This window comes from Salvelinus namaycush, chromosome 12 (genome assembly GCF_016432855.1).
Source record: "Salvelinus namaycush isolate Seneca chromosome 12, SaNama_1.0, whole genome shotgun sequence".
Lineage (NCBI taxonomy): Eukaryota > Metazoa > Chordata > Actinopteri > Salmoniformes > Salmonidae > Salvelinus > Salvelinus namaycush.
The window spans coordinates 25,522,712-25,545,102 of record NC_052318.1 but is presented as its reverse complement, the minus strand read 5'-3'; the positions used below and the strand labels follow the sequence as shown (position 1 = coordinate 25,545,102).

The window sequence follows — 22,391 nt, the reverse complement described above, 5'->3', positions numbered from 1 at the left end:
TTTCCACCACTGTCAACAATGTTAAGTTGTTACTTTAAGCATTTTTTGGTCAAAGCTTTTGTCAAAAATGCAATGCTCTGCAAATTACTTTCAAAATTGACATTGAATACACCACAGATAAACAAAACAGAGGAGAAAGCACAGGCAAGAGTAGAACAAAAAAAACTTGTTTTACTTGTTGTGAAACTACAAAACATTTTTGTGCTGGTGAAATATCTACAATTCTGGTTGATGGTACAGTGTCCATGATAAAATTCACAGCTTTCAGGAGTCTCACAAGAAAGGAAACAAACATCACACACCCAAATCAGAAAGTGCAATAAATACATTTCTCAAACCATTTCCATACACATACCAGGTTCTTTGCTATCCTTAATACAACAGATTAAAACTTTATAATAAGACAAAAATGCACTTGAACTTCAAAACAAGAATTATATCACATCCTACATGACGACAAATCATTCAATGCTACCAGCTTCAGTTTCTGACAGTGATGGTTTTTGATTACTTGAAGACATACTTAATCGTTAGTTTCTGATTATATTGACCACTTCTGTCAACAATATACATGCTGGGTGGTGTTATAGAAGTACATTTAAGCCTTTAGATCCAAGTTACAAACCATCTAGTCAATCGTAGCTAGCTTCAGTTAATCACATATAGATAGCACTGTTCCATCCACACTGAAATCCAATAAGAAGTCCTAATATAAGACCTCAGATTGGTTTACTCTCTCTACACTGGAGTAAATCATGATAATTTTTTTAAGTAAACAGTTCACATTCAAATGCAAACAGTACACGTTATTTGAGGCAACAAAAAGTAGTGTTATCTGTTTTTGGATGGTGACCACATTTTCGCCTCAGGTTAAAATCATATTTAAATCTAACAAGGCACACTCTCCAAAGGATCCATTCACAGTACGCAGTTCATGTAGAATAAATTGCTGTGCCATGAATAGTGACTTTCCTTTACAGTGGTGAAGTGCAACATTGTAGTTTGTAAAAATGTGAAAGGATAGAAATGGTCCAAACTAAACTTTTTGTAACACCTTATACATACACAAAAGTATGTGGACACCCCTTCAAATTAGTGAATTCGGCTATTTCAGCCACACCCGTTGCTGACAGGCGTATAAAATTGAGCACACAGCCATGCAATCTACATAGAAAAACAGCTCAGTTTGTCACATGTCTGCCCTGCTAGAGCTGCCCCAGTCAACTATAAGTGCCGTTATTGAGAAGTGGGTACATCTAAGAGCAAAAACAGCTAAGCCGCCAAGTGGTAGAATACACGCTCACAGAACAGAAAATCTTGTTCTCAGATGCAACACTCACTACAGAGTTCCAAACTGCCTCAAAGTAACGTCAGCACAAGAACTGTTAGTCGGGAGCTTTATGAAATGGGTCTCCATGGCCGAGCAGCCTAAGATCACCATGCGCAATGTCAAGCGTCGGCTGGAGTGGTGTAAAGCTCATCGCCATTGGACTCCGGAGCAGTGGAAACGCGTTCTCTGGAGTGATGAATCACGCTTCACCTTTAATTTTATTTTTTAACCTTTAAAAAGGCAAGTCAATTAAGAACACATTCTTATTTTCAATGACGGCCTAGGAACAGTGGGTTAACTGCCTTGTTCAGGGGCAGAACAACAGATTTTACCTTGTCAGCTCAGGGATTCGATCTTGCAACCTTTCGGTTACAAGTCCAATGCTCTAACCACTAGGCTACCTTGCCGCCCCATCTGGCAGTCCAATGGACGAATCTGGGTTTGGCAGATGCCAGAAGAACGCCATCTGCCCCAATGCATAGTGACAACTATGCGGCAGGTAGCCTAGTGGTTAGAGCGTTGGACTTATAACCAAAAGGTTGCAAGATCGAATCCCCAAGCAGACAAGGTAAAAATCTGTCGTTCTGCCCCTGAACAAGGAAGTTAACCCACTGTTCGTAGACAGTCATTGAAAATAAGAATTTGTTCTTAACTGACTTGCCTAGTTAAATAAAAGGTAAAAAAATCTAACTAAAGTTTGGTGGGGGAGGAATAATAGTCTGGGGCTGTTTTTCATGGTTCCAGCGAAGGGAAATCTTAATGCTACAGCATACAATGGCATTCTAGACGATTCTGTGCTTCCAACTTTGTGGCAACAGTTTGGGGAAGGCCCTTTCCTGTTTCAGCATGACAATCGGTCAACATAATTGCCTGACCTCACTAATGCTTATGGCTGAATGGAATGGAAGCTAGTCCATGCAGCAATGTTCCAACATCTAGTGGAGAGTCTTCCCAGAAGAGTGGAGGCTATTATAGCTGCAAAGGTGGGACCAACTACATACTAATGTCCATGATTTTGGAATGAGATGTTTGACAAGCAGTTGTCCACATACTTTTGGTCATGTAGTGCATTTTAAAGACGTCCTCCAGCAGCGATTTTGTAACTTTTCCTATTAAAAAGCAATATCCCAAGTATAAATACATTAACGTACACACACTAAAGGGTAAAACAATTTGTTGAGCAAACTTCTAAGAGTAGGGTATTCAAGGAGTTGGTCTGATGGTGTCCTCTGATTTGCCTGGCTACCCAGGCTCCTGCTCCAGTCAAACACTACGCCACGACCACAGACATTAGATTATTCTCTGCAATGAGTCTGGATCATAGAGAATGATAGAGGCCTCTAGTGGTCTAAAGGCCGCATTAGCATGGACAGCGCCATTGAGGACTTCTACCATTTTAATGTAGTCAGCTGGGTGGGACTTCCATGTCCAACCGGGTCATCAGGAGAGATCAGCAAAATCATGAAGAAGAAAATCGATTACTTCAAAATGGAAATCGCCTCAATGGCGCTACCCATGCTGTCACATACGCTATAATGGCACAGATATAAAGATGATTCCTCTATCTCTATGGTCTGGATCGGTGTACGTTCCTGACACTTCACCAAATGCAACATATTTCGGGGCCGTCTGATTGGTCTAGAAACCGATGGGTTGGGCCAAAGCCAGAACACACGTGGTGGAGCGATTACAAGAGTGGCATTAAGTTTAGAGGTGTAGCAACTGAAATGTAAGATTCCCTGTGTCTGTGATGCCCGCCATTTGGTGCGACACAGACCCGGTGGCGAGTGTGGTGAAACTCAGAAGATGCTGTCTGTCCTTTTCACCTGATAAAGTAATGTTAGGATATGTCAGCTATCCCGTGAGAGCCTTTGTGCAGAACCCACTAAGGTGTTTCAGATGCCAAGCTTATGGTCATATTGCAGCAGTGTGTTGGAGGGAGATTCTGAGATGTGAGAAGTGTGCAGGAGGGCAAGTAACAAAAGGAATGTGTAGTATCAGTGGAGAAAAAAAGTGTCCATTGTGGAGGTGCCCATGTTGCTGGGGATCAGAAGTGCCCGGTGCAAGAAAGACAGGTTGAGGTTGCCAGGGTCAAAGTAGAACAGAAGGTGTCATATGCTGAGGCAGCAAAAAGAGTCCCGTCCTCCCAGGCCTAGTGTAGGATCAGTTAGGGTGAAAGTAGTGGAATGGGGTGGTGATTTTTATGAAATTGTGGAATGTAGGGTTAAAGACAATTTATGCTTGATCCGAAAATGTGGTTGGAGGCTTCATATGGAGGGTGTGACGCAATTGCGGAGCCTCCAGAGGCACGCAGAGGCCAAATCAAGCGCCGTAACGCATTGCCGTGTGCCTCTCAAATTTTGTAACAATGCGGGGGGCTCCGTATTGCTCCACATTGACATGATTGGTTGATGGTAGGTGATGGCGGGAGGTCCTGTATAAACACAAACTCGCTTCCTTGACAACATCCTTCACAACAGCTCTGCACTGCTCCGCGAAGCATGAATGCCCCGACTTCTGCAGAGGCCGTATCACCATAAATGCTGCACGGACAATGCAGACATCGGATTGACCATGCAGCGCCTTTTAGTTGGTGGTGCAATATGTTCCTTTTCCCCCCCTTCTCTTTTTTTTTTAACATGTAACGTGATTGACCACACACTATGTGGCAGCATGCAAACAAAATGTGCGAACGCCATGATACGGCAAAAGACAACCAGTGCATTATGGAATGGCATGTGAACTTCACATGCTATCAATAAGGAAAAAAGCCGTGAAGGAATTCAATTGTCTGATCTAACATTATTAGTATGGGGTGGAGTAGAAAATAATATCTGATATTCAATTTGGGGTATTATTCTATCTGTAAAGGGTATGAAACATGGAATGTATTCAAACTACAGAGCAATGTCCATTGGGGTGAGACACTGGACACCAGTGAATCTCTACTCATCATTTGCAGAACATTAGTGCGAATTCATGACCATCAAAAAAATCTGACTACGGTCTTGTGCTAATATACAAATTGAGATACTGGGCATGTGATTTCATTCCACTCTGACTCCTCTCCATATTCAGAGTCATTATGCTCAACATTCTATGGAAAACTCATGAAGCATGAACCTGTTTCAATGTCATCCTGGCTGTTGTGGATTGGACAAATCACTACAGCACCACAGAGTTAGAACTAGCCTAATGTTGTATTGAGCTTTAAGTGGTCTCTGACTGTACATCAGATCTTGGGGTGCTCTCTACATATGGTGCTAAAAAGTGCTCTATTGAGAGGGAAAGAAGCTAGCTATGTTTCTGTTGAAAAGTAGGTTACATTTCTCGCTACTCCAATATCAGTAGATTGTAATTCAGGCCTAATAGAATTGGCATCACACAATCATGTTTGGTCAACACAAAAAAAGGGTGTGGGAGAGTAGGATTTGATGAAAAGCCAATCTAATCTCAAACATCTAAAATCACCAAAACACTCCACAGACATTTGCGTCGCTGTTCAGCATGTGAACAGGGGCCCTTGTACATATCCCCTTATGACCACCCCTTCAAACCAACATCCAAGACATCTCTATCATCTGAAATGCCATCCATTATTAAGTGTTTACAGAGAGAGTAGCAAGCTGACTGTTCTGATCTAGTCTACAGCTTTCTCCCTGTACTGTTTCCAGTAGCCTAGTTAAAGCCCTCTGATTTCTCCCTGTACTGTTTCCAGTAGCCTAGTTAAAGCTTAAAGCCCTCTGATTTCTCCCTGTACTGCCAGTTGATCCACTTACACATTTCACTTTATCACATTTCATTAACACAGACACCACTAGTCGCCTGTGAAGATCACAGACGTGATCAATCAGAGCCAGATATGTACTTGCAACAGTAAGCCTGTTCAACGATACCTCTGGCACATAGAGAGCACCATGCAGAGATAAAATGACATCCTCAGAAGGACTTTGTTATCTTTGCTTACAGAGAGATATATTGGGAAACTTGGCTGCTAGACTAGAAGTGTAGCCTCGTCCCAGATCTGTTTGTGCGGTCTCGCCAATTCCTGTGGTCATTGATGTGACAATGCTCCATGCAGGATGGATACAGAGACAGACCTGATCTTATTAATCTCTGTATGTACTAAAGCTTTGCCAGTGTAACAGGGGTCCCTAGTACTGCCCCAGACTGGAAGGGAAGATCCTCTTTGGAAGGGGGCTCATCGACAAATATCCCAGTTAGTGTGATAAGGTAAGGTTTACATATAGAAAGTCCAGTTGAGAGATGCAAAAAAGATAGCAGAAGAACAATTGGGATACTGTTTGTATGGTTCTTCAAAATGTCCAGTTACAAGGAATTTAAGGGAGGGGGTAAAAGGGATGAGAGCAGGAAAAGTGATCCGACTTTAAGCTAAGATATACTTTAGAGTCCTCAGTTATTCCATGGTTTTTGGATCACTTCACTAACGTTTTAAATCATACAGTCAATGGGGAGTTTATCCCCAGCAATGATCTTCATAAAATACAAGAGTTATCTCCTCCACTTCTTTTGTCTTTCACAAGCATGTGCTTTGTTAGGCGGTGATTCAACAATCATTCCAGCCTGAAGTGGAGCACTCCTCCCACCTCTTCAACGCCTCCATCCTCTTTTATAGATTACCATTTTAAAAGTGCACAAACTATCCAATAAACTACCTGAGTATAGGTGAGAGTCAGTGCAGTTCCTACACAATGCTGAGAGATGGTGTGTGCACCAGTGAGGGTTACTATGAGAACCATGTGCAGTGTGACTAGGGACAGACAGCCAGTTTCAGTATACTATACAACCACACATTCAGTCATAGTACACCATCATACAATAACAGTATTGATTTTGTAGATGTGTTGTGCTATAAATAATGTAAAGTACCTCTGGGGGTCAATATTCACATCTTAAGACTACAGCAAATAAGTGGTCCTGGCTAAAGAACAGAACAGCATTTATCTTTTATCTTTTCAAATTCCACACAGAAAGGGCTGGTGTGTATTGGAGTTACGGTTTTACCATAACACATCTAACGGTCTCTTCCAACATCCACTTATTAGTAACAGTAACAATAATGCTACAGAGAGAGTGGAAGAAAACAATGCTCTAGTTGCTAGCACAAAAAAACTATACAGATTAGCAACTCTGAGATCTAAAAAAAAAAAAAATGTGACGGTATTTTTTCCTATACATTATTATTTTATTATTCTCCATTCTTCATAATACCACCAGAAGTCTGCGTCAGAGTCATCTGCTTGGAAACAGCAGGTAAGACTGGAATACTTGAAATGCGCTACACATCGTCGACAGGCAGATCAGGGATGTTGGTCTTTGCTCGAGTGAAGAAGGCCATCTTCTCTCTGAAATCAGAAGAGAAAAGTCTTATCTTCACGAGCGTAAAAACACAACTAACCTCCCCTTTTCTACAGTGAACAGAGCAAATCTTTATTTTTCATTGCTAGGATGTGTGTTCACTGAGGCGAACGTCTTTCAGTTGCTTCAGAGCCAGCGTCAATTACTCAATCCCAGTCAACTAAGGACTAGCATTGGTCATAAAATTTAAAATGGAGAAACATCCAATACATATCGTAGCCATTTTCCCCAATTTAAAATTCCATATAATCTCATATTCCTAGACTAACAGGTATACAAACGGAATGGATGACAAATCGTAGTCCATCCAACTGAACCTAATGCTTGGAGACCTGGGTGAGAGAAGCTAAATACAATTTAAACATTGTCATTCATCTAATACATGGGGAAAGAGACGAGGATTAATGGACATACTCCTCTTACAAGAGGTCTGTTATACTATACTGTTGCTGTACCCTGTAATGTAATGTATTCTACAGTACTGACCTGAAGGACTGGACCTCAGGCACCTCTTTCCTGCTCTGGCCTCGGAGCTTGTGGACGTCCTTGGCCGCAGCACGCATCATCTTCTCCACCCTCTGCTCCTGCAGCTGCTCCTCACGGGTCTGCAGACAACATCACCACAGAGACGCTCAGAGAGAAGTTGGAGAATAAGCCTAAACAACAAATCCTGGCCAATCAACAGCTAGAACAGCATCTAACCCCTCACTTCATATTTCACAGGTGTGTATTAGAACAATGATTCATAATAAAAAAAGTATACAGTTGAAGTCGGAAGTTTACATACACTTAGGTTGGAGTCATTAAAACTCGTTTTTCAACCACTCCACAAATTTCTTGTTAACAAACTATAGTTTTGGCAAGTCGGTTAGGACATCTACTTTGTGCATGACACAAGTAATTTTTCCAACAATTGTTTACAGACAGATTATTTCACTGTATCACAATTCCAGTGGGTCAGAAGTTTACATACACTAAGTTGACTATGCCTTTAAACAGATTGGAAAATTCCAGAAAATGATGTCATGGCGTTAGATGCTTCTGATAGGCTAATTGACATCATTTGAGTCAATTATAGGTGTACCTGTGGATGTATTTCAAGGCCTACCTGCAAACAGTGCCTCTTTGCTTGACATCATGGGAAAATCAAAAGAAATCAGCCAAGACCTCAGAAAAACATTTGTAGACCTCCACAAGTCTGGTTCATCCTTGGGAGCAATTTCCAAACGCCTGAAGGTACCACGTTCATCTGAACAAACAATAGTACGCAAGTATAAACACCATGGGACCACACAGCCGTCATAGCGCTCAGGAAGGAGACGTGTTCCGTCTCCTAGAGGTCAACGTACTTTGGTGCGAAAAGTGCAAATCAATCCCAGAACAACAGCAAAGGACCTTGTGAAGATGCTGGAGGAAACAGGTACAAAAGTATCTATATCTACACTAAAACGAGTCCTATATCAACATAACCTGAAAGGCCGCTCAGCAAGGAAGAAGCCACTGCTCCAAAACCGCCATAAAAAAGCCAGACTACGGTTTGCAACTGCACATGGGGCCAAAGATCATACTTTTTGGAGAAATGTCCTCTGGTCTGATGAAACAAAATTAGAACTGTTTGGCCATAATAACCATTGTTATGTTTGGTGGAAAAAGGGGGAGGCTTGCAAGCTGAAGACACCATCCCCTAACCATGAAGCACAGGGGTGGCAACATCATGTTGTGGGGGTACTTTGCTGCAGGAGGGACTGGTGCACTTCACAAAATAGATGGCATCATGAGGCAGGAAAATGATGTGGATATATTGAATCAACATCTCAAGACATCAGTCAGGAAGTTAAAGCTTGGTCGCAAATGGGTCTCCCAAATGGACAATGACCCCAAGCATACATCCAAAGTTGTGGCAAAATGCCTTTAGAACAACAAAGTCAAGGTATTGTAGTGGCCATCACAAAGCCCTGACCTCAATCCTATAGAAAAATTGTGGGCAGAACTGAAAAAGCTTGTGCGAGCAAGGAGGCCTACAAACCTGACTCAGTTACACCAGCTCTGTCAGGAGGAATGGGACAAAATTCACCCAACTTGTGGGAAGCTTGTGGAAGGCTACCTGAAACGTTTGACCCAAGTGAAACAATTTAAAGGCAATGCTACCAAATACTAATTGAGTGTATGTAAACTTCTGACCCACTGGGAATGTGATGAAAGAAATAAAAGCTGAAATAAATAATTCTCTCTACTATTATTCTGACATTTCACATTCTTAAAATAAAGTGGTGATCATAACTGACCTAAGACAGGGAATTTTTACTAGGATGAAATGTCAGGAAATGTGAAAAACTGAGTTTAAATGTATTTGGCTAAGGTGTATGTAAACTTCCGACTTCAACTGTATCTACTGGGTGAGAGACTCTCATCGGTCTCATAAAGTCTGCATCTGAAAGCATTTCAAGATATTCGGCACGTGACAAATAAAATAACGTTTTATTTTGATTGAAATTGCAGCCAATTCCCTATATAGAGCACGTATTAGTGATAGTGTCGCGAGGATCATTGCATCTGGGCAGGTAGCCTAGTGGTTAGAGTGTTGGACTAGTAACCGAAAGGTTGCAAGATCGAATCCCCGAGCTGGCCGTTCTGCCCCTGAACAAGGCAGTTAACTCACTGTTCCTAGGCTGTCATTGAGAATAAGAATTTGTTCATAACTGACTTGCCTAGTTAACTTCTTATGGCTGCAGGAGCAGTATTGAGTAGCTTGGATGAAAGGTGCCCAGAGGTGCCCATAGTAAACTGCCTGCCCCTCAGTCCCATATGCATATTATTATTCGTATTGGATAGAAAACACTCTGAAGTTTCTAAAACTGTTTGAATGATGTCTGTGAGTATAACAGAACTCATATGGCAGGCAAAAACCTGAGAAAAAATCCAAACAGGAAGTGGGAATTCTGAGGTTGGTCGAATTTCAACCAAGACCCTATTGAAAACACAGTGGGATATGGATGAGTTTGCACTTCCTACGGCTTCCACTAGATGTCAACAGTCTGTAGAACTTTGTCTGATACCTCTACTGTGAAGTGGGGCTGAAGGAGACAGGAATTAGTCAGGTCTATCATGACCTGACCATGCTCTGACCATGCGCGTTCACATGAGGGAGCTCTGTTCTATCGCACATCTGAAGTCAATGTAATTATCTGGTTGAAACGTTACTGAAGATTTATGTTAAAAACATCCTAAAGATTGATTCAATACATCGTTTGACATGTTTCTACTGACTGATACGGAACTTTTTGACATTTCGTCTGCTTTTAGTGAACGCGCTTCCTGACTTTGGATTTGTTTACCAAACACGCTAACAAAAATAGCTATTTGGACATAAATTATGGACATTACCGAACAAAACAAACAATTCTTGTGGAAGTGGGAGTCCTGGGAGTGCATTCCGACGAAGATCAGCAAAGGTAAGTGAAGATTTATAATGCTTTTTATGAGTTTTGTTGACTGCACAATTTGGCGGGTAACTGTATGGCTTCCTTTTGTGGCTGAGCGCTCTTCTCAGATTATTGAATATTGTGCTTTTGCTGTAAAGCTTTTTGAAATCTGACACAGCTGTTGCATTAACGTTTTAGGGATAGAGGGCAGCATTTTCACTTTGGATGAATAGCGTGCCCAGAGTGAACTGCCTCCTACTCTGTCCCAGATGCTAATATATGCATATTATTATTACTATTGGATATAAAACACTGAAGTTTCTAAAACTGTTTGAATGATGTCTGTGAGTAAAACAGAACTCATATGGCAGGCAAAAACCTGAGAAAAAATCCAAACAGGAAGTGAGAATTCTGAGGCTGGTCGATTTTCAACTCATCGCCTATTGAAATCCCAGTGGGCTATGGATCTGTTTGCACTTCCTACGCATTCCACTAGATGTCAACAGTCTGTAGAACGTTGAATGAAGCTTCTACTGTGATGTTGAGCCGGATGGGAACTGTTTGAGTCAGTGGTCTGGCAGAGTGCCAGGTCCTGGTCACGCGCATTCCACATGATATCGACTTGCGTTCCATTACTTCTATAGACACAAAGGAATTCTCCGGTTGGAACGTTATTGAATATTTATGATAACAACATCCTAAAGATTGATTCTCTACTTAGTTTGACAAGTTTATTCGACCTGTAATATAACTTTTTGAAGTTTTCGTCCGACGTTCGCATGGATCTGCGCGAGCGTTTGGATATGTGTACTAAACGTGCTAACGAAAGTAGCTACTTGGACATAAATACTGGACATTATCGAACAAAACAACAATTTAATGTGGAACTAGGATTCCTGGGAGTGCATTCTGATGAAGATCATCAAAGGTAAGGGAATATTTATGATGTAATTTCGTATTTGTTGACTCCAACATTGCGGAGAAATGTTATTTCTATCTGAGCGCCTTCTCAGATTATTGCATGGTGTGCTTTTTCCATAAAGTTTTTTTGAAATCTGACACAGCGGTTGCATTAAGAACAAGTGTATCTTTAATTCTATGTAAAACATGTATCTCTTTCATCAAAGTTTATGATGAGTATTTCTGTTATTTGATGTGGCTCTCTGCAATTTCTCCGGATATTTTGGAGGCATTTCTGAACATGGCGCCAATGTAAACTGAGATTTTTTTTATATAAATATGCACATTATCGAACAAAACATACATGTATTGTGTAACATGATGTCCTATGAGTGTCATCTGATGAAGATCATCAAAGGTTAGTGATTCATTTTATCTCTATTTCTGCTTTTTGTGACTCCTGTCTTTGGCTGGAAAAATGACTGTTTGTCTGTGATTTTGCGGTGACCTAACATAATCGTTTGTGGTGCTTTCGCTGTAAAGCCTATTTGAAATTGGACACTTTGGTGGGATTAACAACAAGATTACCTTTAAAATGGTATAAGATACATGTATGTTTGAGGAATTTTAATTATGAGATTTCTGTTTGAATTTGGCGCCCTGCACTTTCACTGACTGTTGTCATATCAGCCCGTTAACGGGATTACAGCCATAAGAAGTTAAATAAAGGTAAATAAATAATAATCTCCCTCTCCCACCTGTTTCTCGGCCTGTCTGAGAAGCAGACGAAAGCGCTCGTCGTCCTGCACCCAGGTGGGGAGATCTCTGGTTCCCTGCTGCCGTGCCCTCTCCAGCTGCTCCTTCAGCTCCCTGAGGACACGCAGCTCCTGAGCCAGTCGCGTGTGGCGTGTCCTGGACACCTGCAGGTCCAGCTCTAGGTCCAGACTGGTCCGCAGCAGCCCGTCCAGGCTCCGCACCGGCACCGAGGGCTGGGGGGAAATGGTGGGTTAGTGATCTCTCACACATCTCTCTTCCTCACACACATAAGGAGGTACAGGGAGACAAAGCAGTTAAGAACAAATTCTTATCCCCAGTGGCCTCTCCTCCCAGTAGTCCTCCCTGTCCTGGACAGAGATCACTCCTGGGCCCAGCATTAGAGGCCAGGGAATGTCAAGCTGCATTAAAAATTAAACCAGCCATTAAATATTAAGACTCACTTTTACTGAAGGCCGGGCCTCGCTAGGTCTGGGAAAGCAAAAATGTAAATGTCTCCCTTTGAGAATAACTAATGTGGCCACAGCCTGAGACTCGACTGCACTATTAGACTGTCAGTTTGAACATACACACACAAAGAGTGAGAGAAACAAAGACAGAAAGAGACAGAGAGTAACAGACACAGAGAGACAGACACAGAGAGATCGACAGAGACAGACAGAGAGAGAGAGAGACAGACACACAGAGAGACAGACAGAAAGAGAGCGAGAGACAGACAGAAAGAGAGCGAGAAAGACACAGAGACAGACACACAGAGAGACAGACACACAGAGACACAGAGAAACAGAAACACGGAGAAACAGACACACAGAGACAGAGACAAAGAGAGAAACAGAGAGAGAAACAGAGACAGAGAGACGGAGAGAGAGAGAGAAACATAGAGAGAGGGAGAGAGAGAGAGACAGACAGAGACAGAGAGACAAAGAGACATACAGACAGGAACAGATCGAGAGAGACACAGGGACAGACAGAACAGGAAGAAAAAGTGCTTGTTATACTAAGAACCTTGGCTAACAAGACAGAAATGGAAAGTTAAATTGGTATTTATATCATAGAAACATAGAATGATAGACAGGATCTCTATTGTGTGTAAAATGATAAATACAAAGTGGGTATTTATGCAGCATAAAAATAAAGAATGATAGATAGGATCTACAGCAGGGGAAGGGAACTAGATTCAGCCGCGGGTCGATTTTTGTCGGAGCGGGTGGACAGGGGGCACACTGCAAATTGACCACAATTAATCTCAAAAAGAGAACGTATTTGAAAATATCAATAATTTCATTCCTTGATTACATTGAGACATGATCACATCTCTTTTTATTTGTGGGGATACTTAGGGACAGATTTCCTAAATTAAACATTTTTAGCTGAATTCCTGGTGATTTTGCAGGATTTCTTTTAAACAAAAAGAGAAAATCCTGACCAAACAGTAAACTTTGGGGTGCCTCCCACCTAATAAAAATAAAAAAAATCACTCGCAAGCCAGTTTTGGCCCACGAGCCGCCTGTTGCCGACCCCTGATCTATGTACTTTTGTGGGATGGATACTAAGTGGGTAGTTTCTACCTTCTTCATGCGCATGCTGCGTCTCTCTGATGCGTTCCTGACGAAAGGAGACTTCTTTGACAGAGTGGAGCTGTCACTGTCACTGCGGTTGATCTGATCATCACACAGTAGAACGGCAAAAACAAACAGAAAGAAAACAAAGTTGGAACAAAAAGGGCATGAACGACAGCTTCCGTTGGGTTTGGGATGCTTTCCAAAGCTAAGCACAACTGAAAACAGTAGACAAAGTGAACTGCATTTAACATTTCAGTCATTTAACAGATAACATTAAAAAAACGAGGCTATAGTTAGAGGCTATATAAATAATTCAGTTTGTCTGAATGTGTTTTTGAGTAGATATGTACAAATATAAATGTATATCTAGCATAGATATGTACTACTATATATTAGATATGTACCAAATATGTCTATGTATTGTATGCACTAGAGCGGCTGCCCTCACCCGGCAGATGTACTGGCTCTGGGGCCCAGGGGAGAAGGTCTTGGAGCGGATGATGGTGTTGCCCTGGAAGAAGGCATTCTGCTGGGGAACATGGTGGGGCCGACGCTCCTTTGGCCGGACCACCGAGGAGGAGACATGGTGGTGGTGGCCGGTACTGGTCTCCTTGTTCACCTGGGGACGGAGCAGGAGAACAGTTTACAATGAAGGCTATGTTTTACATAGTCAATCTTGGCTTACAAATGTACTGTTATGTTCAATTCCAACTCTGATCAAGTCATTCATAGTCAAGTCATACAGCACATTTGTTAGTCTGCATATCAATGAGTTTGCAGAACTGTTGAGTTTGAATCAAATGAACACACGTTTTTACTCAAATACTTCCCATGAACATCATCTGGAAATAGGTCAAATAATATCAAATAAAATAATATTCATATACAGTAGTATTTATAACAGTTAATGGAGTCTCCACATACCCTCTCAGCCATGGTTCCTGTTCCAGTCGGTTTGGTTGTCACCTCTCCCTCCCATTGGCTGCCGTCAGGATATAGCTCCTCCTCTTCCTCTAGAGGTCCCGCCCCCTCTATGTGGTCATCTTCCTCGTCTTCAAACACTTCACCTTCCAGCTCTTCACTGTGCCTGTAGAGGGTTGAAACACTATCAGACCGACAGAGGGAGGGAGGTAAGGAGAGAGAGGGAGGGAGCAACCTGTCAGTTATTCACCTTCCCCATTCTACATGCGAGGGGCTGTGGGGGAGGAGGGGTGGTTAGTGTGCCTCTGGGCTTTCAACATCTACACTCAATGTCTGAGCTTATTCCCGTGGGAGAGGGGGAAGGGAGGGAACAATTATTCAACTGGGGGAGGTGAGTCTGTGTGAGACACAAGATCTCCCTCATTGACCGTGACGAGTACAGAAGAAGGGCCTATCCTCTGTAGAGGTCATAATGGGGAGGAGAATAACAGGATAAAGGTTCTGTTAGTGAAGGGAGCGCTCACCATTCATCCTCCTCTGGTGCACCCTCCAGACTGCCTGCTACTCTCTCTGTGGTGGGGACAGAGCTCTGGAACACACATTGTTACTCATCTGTTACATGCATTCATTACATACAGTATGTTTACACATTCATAACACTTCCATACAGATTCACCTTAACAGATCAATTTCCTTTTGAAATGCAGGCCATTGCTATAGATGATGAATGAATGTCTATGTTACCCTTTCAAACTGCAGAGCCGTCCCAGTCTTGTCCTTGTTATTGATCTGGGGCATGAAGGAGTAGCTGAGGAGGTTGTAGCTCTTGACACATCTCTCCCCAGAGGTGTTGACATCAGCCAGGCTTATCTGAGCACCAGCCTGCCCATAGGACAGGAAGCAGTACAAGAGTTAAAAAGCAGTCTACTGAACGATGTTACACACTGTTGTAACCGACTTCATGCTTGAGACAGTACGGAGTGTTAGGAAGGACAAAAAGCTCTTATCCACTAACAGCAATAAACCACTGTTATATGACTCATTGACAACACAATGGAAAGCTAAAAGGTATACATTGGAATTTCAATGTATACTTAGCAAATACACCACATACAAGTGTTTGCACTGTCTGGGTGTGGACTGTTATGTTGATGCTGAATTGAGAGATGAGTGACAGACCAGCGACAGTCGTTACACTCACAAGACACTCCTCACGGCCGGACAGGCTGGTGTGGCATATGTCCACCCTCAGGGTCTTCTGCCGCAGGGCATTGTGGGCCATCTGGACACTGAAGACTTCGTTGACCTCCACAATGTCCTGGGGGAGAGAGCCGCGCGTCCGGAAGAGGCAGCAGGTGGACTCTGAGCACGGGAGCACCGCCACACGGATGTATCTATGGAGGAGACACACACAGTTAAACACCTCAAGACAATGTACACACAGATGTGTGTACAGTTGAGGACAGAAGAAACATACAGTACTTTCAATACAAACAAACCTAATTGATGAGAAGTGGGAACAAAGACATCTACACACAGCATATGCACACAGTCATTGAAAAGGTGTTTCAAATAACCAAGTAATGACAGTCATTCACTCCTAAAGCAAAGAGAAATGGCAACTTTGCTATATACATTTTGTGGTCTGGTGGCAGTACGAGGACGCTGCAATTGGAGAGCTGCATGACGAACACGGTGAAGCGCTTGTCTTTCACCTCGTACTTCAGGCCCAGTCTGACCTGGGCACAGCATAGTGGTCCTCCCCTCTCCTCATAGCCCAGCAGCAGCTCTGCAGGGAGGACTGACCTGGGAAAAGTGACACATACAGGGTTAGATCCACAAAGCTGCTATCAAATACAGTACCAGGAAGCAAAACCCGGTTTGTGCATTAGCCACCAACCTTCCATTTGAAGTCATGTCACTGATATTCTAGTGGGGACATCAGTCTGAACAGATCTGGCTACCAGACTTCAAACACCACAGTAAGTTATGAGAGGGACATGTATGTTGCCATCAGTTATGGCCCTCAGGTTCTAGGGTCAAACAGTTCAAACAAAACATAGTACTGCAGACAGCTTGTCTCTTTCTAATAGTAATAGATACATGAATAGATAAACCATTAGATCATACATCTCCAATTTGAGTTCTACCTTTCTGAATAACTTCATTTACATACACATCTAGAAGTTACTGGGTACCCTGACCTAATCCCCCCAAAAATACAACATCGTGTTTGACCTTAATTACTGTATATACTGCACGCCTTCCTAACATTAGTGCAATACTAAGTGGATCAGATAGGGGTGTTAATGAAGCACCATCTTTCATTACTATCCGTGAAGGTTCAGGCTACTGAACATGGTCTTAAGTCTTGCTCCAGAGTAAAGCAATTAGGTAGACACCTCTCCTCCAGGTGACCCAATGGCCTTCTACAGTACCCACCTCGTCTCTGAGGGCTCGTACACCCCGCTGTCACCCGCCACCGACTCATCAGACACTGCTGACGTCACGCCCATCTTCTTAGGCCCCGCCCCCACCGTCCCTCTGGCGTGCACTATGGCATCTAGGGGAAGAGGGGGTTGGAAGAGGAGAGGAAAACAGGGAGGACAAGAGGAGTGTAGAGAAACACCTTGTCACAACCTTTCCCCCATGGCGGCCATGGGAACCGGTGCAGAGTTGCATAGCTGGAGTAAACCATACAGTTAACAGTGGGCTGTAACTTAACCCCCTCTCTCTCCCTCCTCACCCCGGTGTGCCCCCACTCGCAATCAGGTTTCAGGTGCAATCTTGAATTCCACATGAGGTGCACACCCACACCTACAGTGGGGCAAAAAAGTATTGTCAGCCACCAATTGTGCAAGTTCTCCCACTTAAAAAGATGAGAGAGGCCTATAATTTTCATCATAGGTACACTTCAACTATGACAGACAAAATGAGAAGGAAAAAAATCCAGAAAATCACATTGTAGGAATTTTAATGAATTTATTTGCAAATTATGGTGGAAAATAAGTATTTGGTCACCTACAAACAAGCAAGATTTCTGGCTCTCACAGACCTGTAACTTATTCTTTAAGAGGCTCCTCTGTCCTCCACTCGTTACCTGTATTAATGGCACCTGTTTGAACTTGTTATCAGTATAAAAGACACCTGTCCACTACCTCAAACAGTCACACTCCAAACTCCACTATGGCCAAGACCAAAGAGCTGTCAAAGGACACCAGAAACAAAATTGTAGACCTGCACCAGGCTGGGAAGACTGAATCTGCAATAGGTAAGCAGTTTGGTTTGAAGAAATCAACTGTGGGAGCAATTATTAGGAAATGGAAGACATACAAGACCACTGATAATCTCCCTCGATCTGGGGCTCCACGCAAGATCTCACCCCGTGGGGTCAAAATGATCACAAGAACGGTGAGCAAAAATCCCAGAACCACACGGGGGGACCTAGTGAATGACCTGCAGAGAGCTGGGACCAAAGTAACAAAGCCTACCATCAGTAACACACTACGCCGCCAGGGACTCAAATCCTGCAGTGCCAGACGTGTCCCCCTGCTTAAGCCAGTACATGTCCAGGCCCGTCTGAAGTTTGCTAGAGAGCATTTGGATGATCCAGAAGAAGATTGGGAGAATGTCATATGGTCAGATGAAACCAAAATAGAACTTTTTGGTAAAAACTCAACTCGTCGTGTTTGGAGGACAAAGAATGCTGAGTTACATCCAAAGAACACCATACCTACTGTGAAGCATGGGGGTGGAAACATCATGCTTTGGGGCTGTTTTTCTGCAAAGGGACCAGGACGACTGATCCGTGTAAAGGAAAGAATGAATGGGGCCATGTATAGTGAGATTTTGAGTGAAAACCTCCTTCCATCAGCAAGGGCATTGAAGATGAAATGTGGCTGGGTCTTTCAGCATGACAATGATCCCAAACACACCGCCCGGGCAACGAAGGAGTGGCTTCGTAAGAAGCATTTCAAGGTCCTGGAGTGGCCTAGCCAGTCTCCAGATCTCAACCCCATAGAAAATCTTTGGAGGGAGTTGAAAGTCCGTGTTTCCCAGCAACAGCCCCAAAACATCACTGCTCTAGAGGAGATCTGCATGGAGGAATGGGCCAAAATACCAGCAACAGTGTGTGAAAACCTTGTGAAGACTTACAGAAAACGTTTGACCTCTGTCATTGCCAACAAAGGGTATATAACAAAGTATTGAGATAAACTTTTGTTATTGACCAAATACTTATTTTCCACCATAATTTGCAAATAAATTCATTAAAAATCCTACAATGTGATTTTCTGGATTTTTTTTCTCATTTTGTCTGTCATAGTTGAAGTGTACCTAGGATGAAAATTACAGGCCTCTCTCATCTTTTTAAGTGGGAGAACTTGCACAATTGGTGGCTAACTAAATACTTTTTTGCCCCACTGTATTACAGTGGATGAGGTCGAAGCCTGACCTTTCAGTCCAATAAAGTTAGTCTTGAATGGAGGTGTGCGTTACATCACAAGCGCCTGCTAATACAGCTCTCTCTCTGGGTCACACTGTGCAGGCTAATACAGCCCTGTCTCTCTCTCTGGGTCACACTGTGCAGGCTAATACAGCTCTCTCTCTCTGGGTCACACTGTGCAGGCTAACACAGCCCTGTCTCTCTCTCTGGGTCACACTGTGCAGGCTAATACAGCTCTCTCTCTGGGTCACACTGTGCAGGCTAATACAGCCCTGTCTCTCTCTCTGGGTCACACTGTGCAGGCTAATACAGCCCTGTCTCTCTCTCTGGGTCACACTGTGCAGGCTAATACAGCCCCGTCTCTCTCTCTGGGTCACACTGTGCAGGCTAATACAGCTCTCTCTCTGGGTCACACAGTGCAGCCTAATACAGCCCTGTCTCTCTCTCTAGGTCACACTGTGCAGGCTTGCCATTATGCAACTAAACATCTACTACTACAGGAAACCTATATCCTGCTCCCTGACGTAAACTGAAACACCCATATACACTGAGTGTACAAAACATTAGGGACACCTTCCTAATATTGAGTTGCACCCCCTTTTGCCCTCAGAGAAGTCTCAATTAGTCGGGGCATGGACTCTGCAAGGTGTCGAAAGTATTCAACAGGGATGCTGGGATGTTGACTCCAATGCTTCCCACAGTTGTGTCAAGTTGGCTGGATGTCCTTTGGGTGGTGGACCGTTCTTGATACACATGGGAAACTGTTGAGTGTGAAAAACCCAGCTGAGTTGCAGTTCTTGACAATCAAATTGGTGCGCCTGGCACTTACTACTATACCCCGTTCAAAGGCACTTAAATCTTGTCTTGCCCATTCACCCTCTGAATGGCACACATACACAGTCCATGTCTCAACTATCAAGTCTTAAAACTCATTTTTTCTCCTCCCCTTCATCTACACTGATTGAAGTGTATTTAATAGGTGACATTAATAAGGAATCGTAGCTTTCACCTGGTCAGTCTATGTCTTGGAAAGAGCATGTTCTGTACACTCAGTGTATATTTACGTTCATATCTTAGTGTGTTGCTGACACTGATATTTCTATGACTTGTAATGCGTTTTGTGTGGATCTTAAACATATTCATTCTTTACGGTTCACAATGGACATGAGGACCATACAGTCCACTATACACCAACACTACACAAGTCTACAGTAGCAGGTAATACAGTCGCTCTCCTGACATTAAAAGAGAGCTTAAATAATATCAGATAGACAGAAAGTGACTACCTTTAAACATCTCTCCAGCTATGGTATTGGCATCCTGCTCCACCCCTCCAGGGTGCTGCTGCTCCTCCTTGTCCAACCCCAGCCCTAGCTCAGTCAGCCTGCTATGCAGCTCCATGTCCAGCCCCCCACCTGGGCCCCCTGGTCCCGCAAACCTCTCCCCGGAGAGGAATATAGAGTCCGTGACTAGCGGCGAGCAGGGCGGCGAGAGCGACGACATTGAAGACCTCGGCGACAGTGAACTGATCGACCTTGGCGTCTCTGATAGTCTCAGCGCCTGTAGCCTGGTTCTGGCCTCTGCTCCCCCACCGACAACACCCCCCTTGTCACCCGCTCTCTCTCCCCCAGCGACCACCTCGTGTTCGTGGATGGTGGTGATGGAGCTGGAGGGCCGGTAGCTGACCCCTGGGCCACCCTCCTGCAGTAGGGAGTCCAATTTGTTCTGGAAGTCTGGGTCTCTCAGCTCAGGCTGCTCCAGGTAGATATCTGTGAAGCTCAGGGAGGAGGTGGAGCCCAGGGATGACGTTGTGGCCAAAGAGCCCCGGCTGGAGGTCAGAGAGCCACGGCTGCTGCCTGAGGAACACGACAGTGTGCTGGCCGAAAGACTGCAGGAAGAGAGATGGGGAGGAGGGAGGAGAGAGAGGCAGAGGCAGGGAGGGAGGGGCAGAGAGGAGAGGGTTGGATGAGGAGGAAGATGGAAAGAAAATTTGACAGAAAGAAGGCATAGAGAGGGGAGATGGAGAGGAGAGAGAAAATCAGAGGAGAGGATGGGGAGGAGGAGAGAACAATACAGAAAGAGGGCAGCGAGAGAGAGAAAATTGGGGGCAGCAAAAAGGAGGGAGCGAAAAGCGGAGTGGACGGGGGATAAAGGGAGAGGGAGAGAGAGAGAGAGGACCACAGTGTTAGAAGAGCTAGGAGCGTACTCCAACCAAATTTTCCTCATTTTGTTCTCCTCTGTTCACCCATCTTTTGGCCCTCAGTAACTTCAAATGCAGTGTCTACTCGACAGAAAACATAGTAATTAAAGCTTGGCAAGCTCATTAGGAAAGACACATGGGAGTTTTTCTCTGCATCTCAGCCCTTTGATGTATATCAGCTAGAAACAGGATGAATTATACATGATAAGAACAAAAACAGAGAGAGAAAGAGACTAACACTATTGTTGAAGTTATTTGTTTGATTAAACGAGAGTATGAAGAGCACCTTTTGAAAAAAGCTTTAATACATATATGACTCTCTTACAGAGACTTCACATCTTATAAAACACAGCTTCAGTTTCAGAGTCCATTTTTGAAACACACTCCTGTTTCAGAGCTGAAATTCAAATTGACTTTACAAAAACAGTATAGTATAGGTATAGGACACATCTTAAGATTTTAGGGTAAAGGTTAAATTCGCAATGTCCTATCCCTCTCTCATTCTCTTTTAAGACCAACAGTCCCTCATAGAACTGAATGAATCATACGAGCCACTCAGAAGATAAAATACTGTAGTCTAGAATCTTATGTGAATTTATGGAGCTCTATAAATGAAAGACATTCGTTTAAGATGAGGTGAATGTAGACCTTTGAAGACCCTGGATTGAAGTTTCACTCCTTCCCCTCAAAGGGTTGTGGGTAGGCTCAAGGCACCAGGCAGGGTTGTGAGGTAAATCTAAAATGCCAACCCCTCCACAGTTAAAACGTTGCCCATGTCTCCAAGGTCTTCTTATTCATTTTTCATTTGGAATATGCGCATTCAGTTGTGCAATAGGAGTTTACATGAAGTCGATACATTTAAGTGATTGTACCTCCTGAACTGGCAGCGTGGTAGTGCTGTGTTACAGCTGGGTGACAGTTGCTGAATGTGTTGTTTAGGTGAGTAAATGTACCTCTTGAGCTGAGTGTGTAGTGATGAGGCCAGGCGAACCATCTCCTCCAGCTCTCTCACCAGCTTGTTCCTCTTACAGTGCAATCTCAATCTGATAGAAAAGACAAAACACCAGAAATGTTAGGTAAAAAAAATGATAATGTAGTAGCAAGCAGAAGAAACAATCAACTACATGACCATACAATTACAACATCTTAATACAATGTTCTTACAAACAAAATAATTACAGAATTATAAACAGTTATAAGAGCTAAAGGTTATTTTCTTCCTCAACGAGCAGATACTTCTGACTTTAGATATTAAACCAGCTTGTTAAAAAAGGCTATTTTGCATCCACCCTACATCCCCTGTTTGTGATGCTTGGGTTACATATGGGAGAGAGAGATAAGTGGGGGAGAGTGAAAGAAAATTAGAGAAGGAAAGAGGATATGGGAAAGTAAGAGAGAAATAGAAGAGAAAGAGCGAAAATAGGCCTAATTGGTGTAGTCCCCTTGGTTACCTCATCCA

General features: G+C 43.3%; 1 protein-coding gene across 1 annotated transcript in view; it reads right to left on the bottom strand.

Annotated features, from left to right (window-relative positions):
- Positions 1–6,503: 6,503 nt before the first annotated feature.
- LOC120057040 (protein KIBRA-like) overlaps positions 6,504–22,391 on the bottom strand; it is a 34,694-nt gene continuing 18,806 nt past the window's right edge. Inside the window, exons 11-23 of the mRNA XM_039005412.1 lie at positions 21,886–21,975; positions 20,019–20,620; positions 16,731–16,851; positions 15,924–16,094; positions 15,490–15,682; positions 15,033–15,170; positions 14,813–14,877; positions 14,292–14,454; positions 13,816–13,986; positions 13,374–13,466; positions 11,790–12,020; positions 7,196–7,314; positions 6,504–6,696 (exon numbers count right to left, since the gene is read on the bottom strand). Coding sequence (XP_038861340.1) covers positions 6,630–6,696; positions 7,196–7,314; positions 11,790–12,020; positions 13,374–13,466; positions 13,816–13,986; positions 14,292–14,454; positions 14,813–14,877; positions 15,033–15,170; positions 15,490–15,682; positions 15,924–16,094; positions 16,731–16,851; positions 20,019–20,620; positions 21,886–21,975 — 2,224 coding nt within the window. The 3' untranslated portion in view covers positions 6,504–6,629. The remainder of the gene's footprint in view (positions 6,697–7,195; positions 7,315–11,789; positions 12,021–13,373; positions 13,467–13,815; positions 13,987–14,291; positions 14,455–14,812; positions 14,878–15,032; positions 15,171–15,489; positions 15,683–15,923; positions 16,095–16,730; positions 16,852–20,018; positions 20,621–21,885; positions 21,976–22,391) is intronic.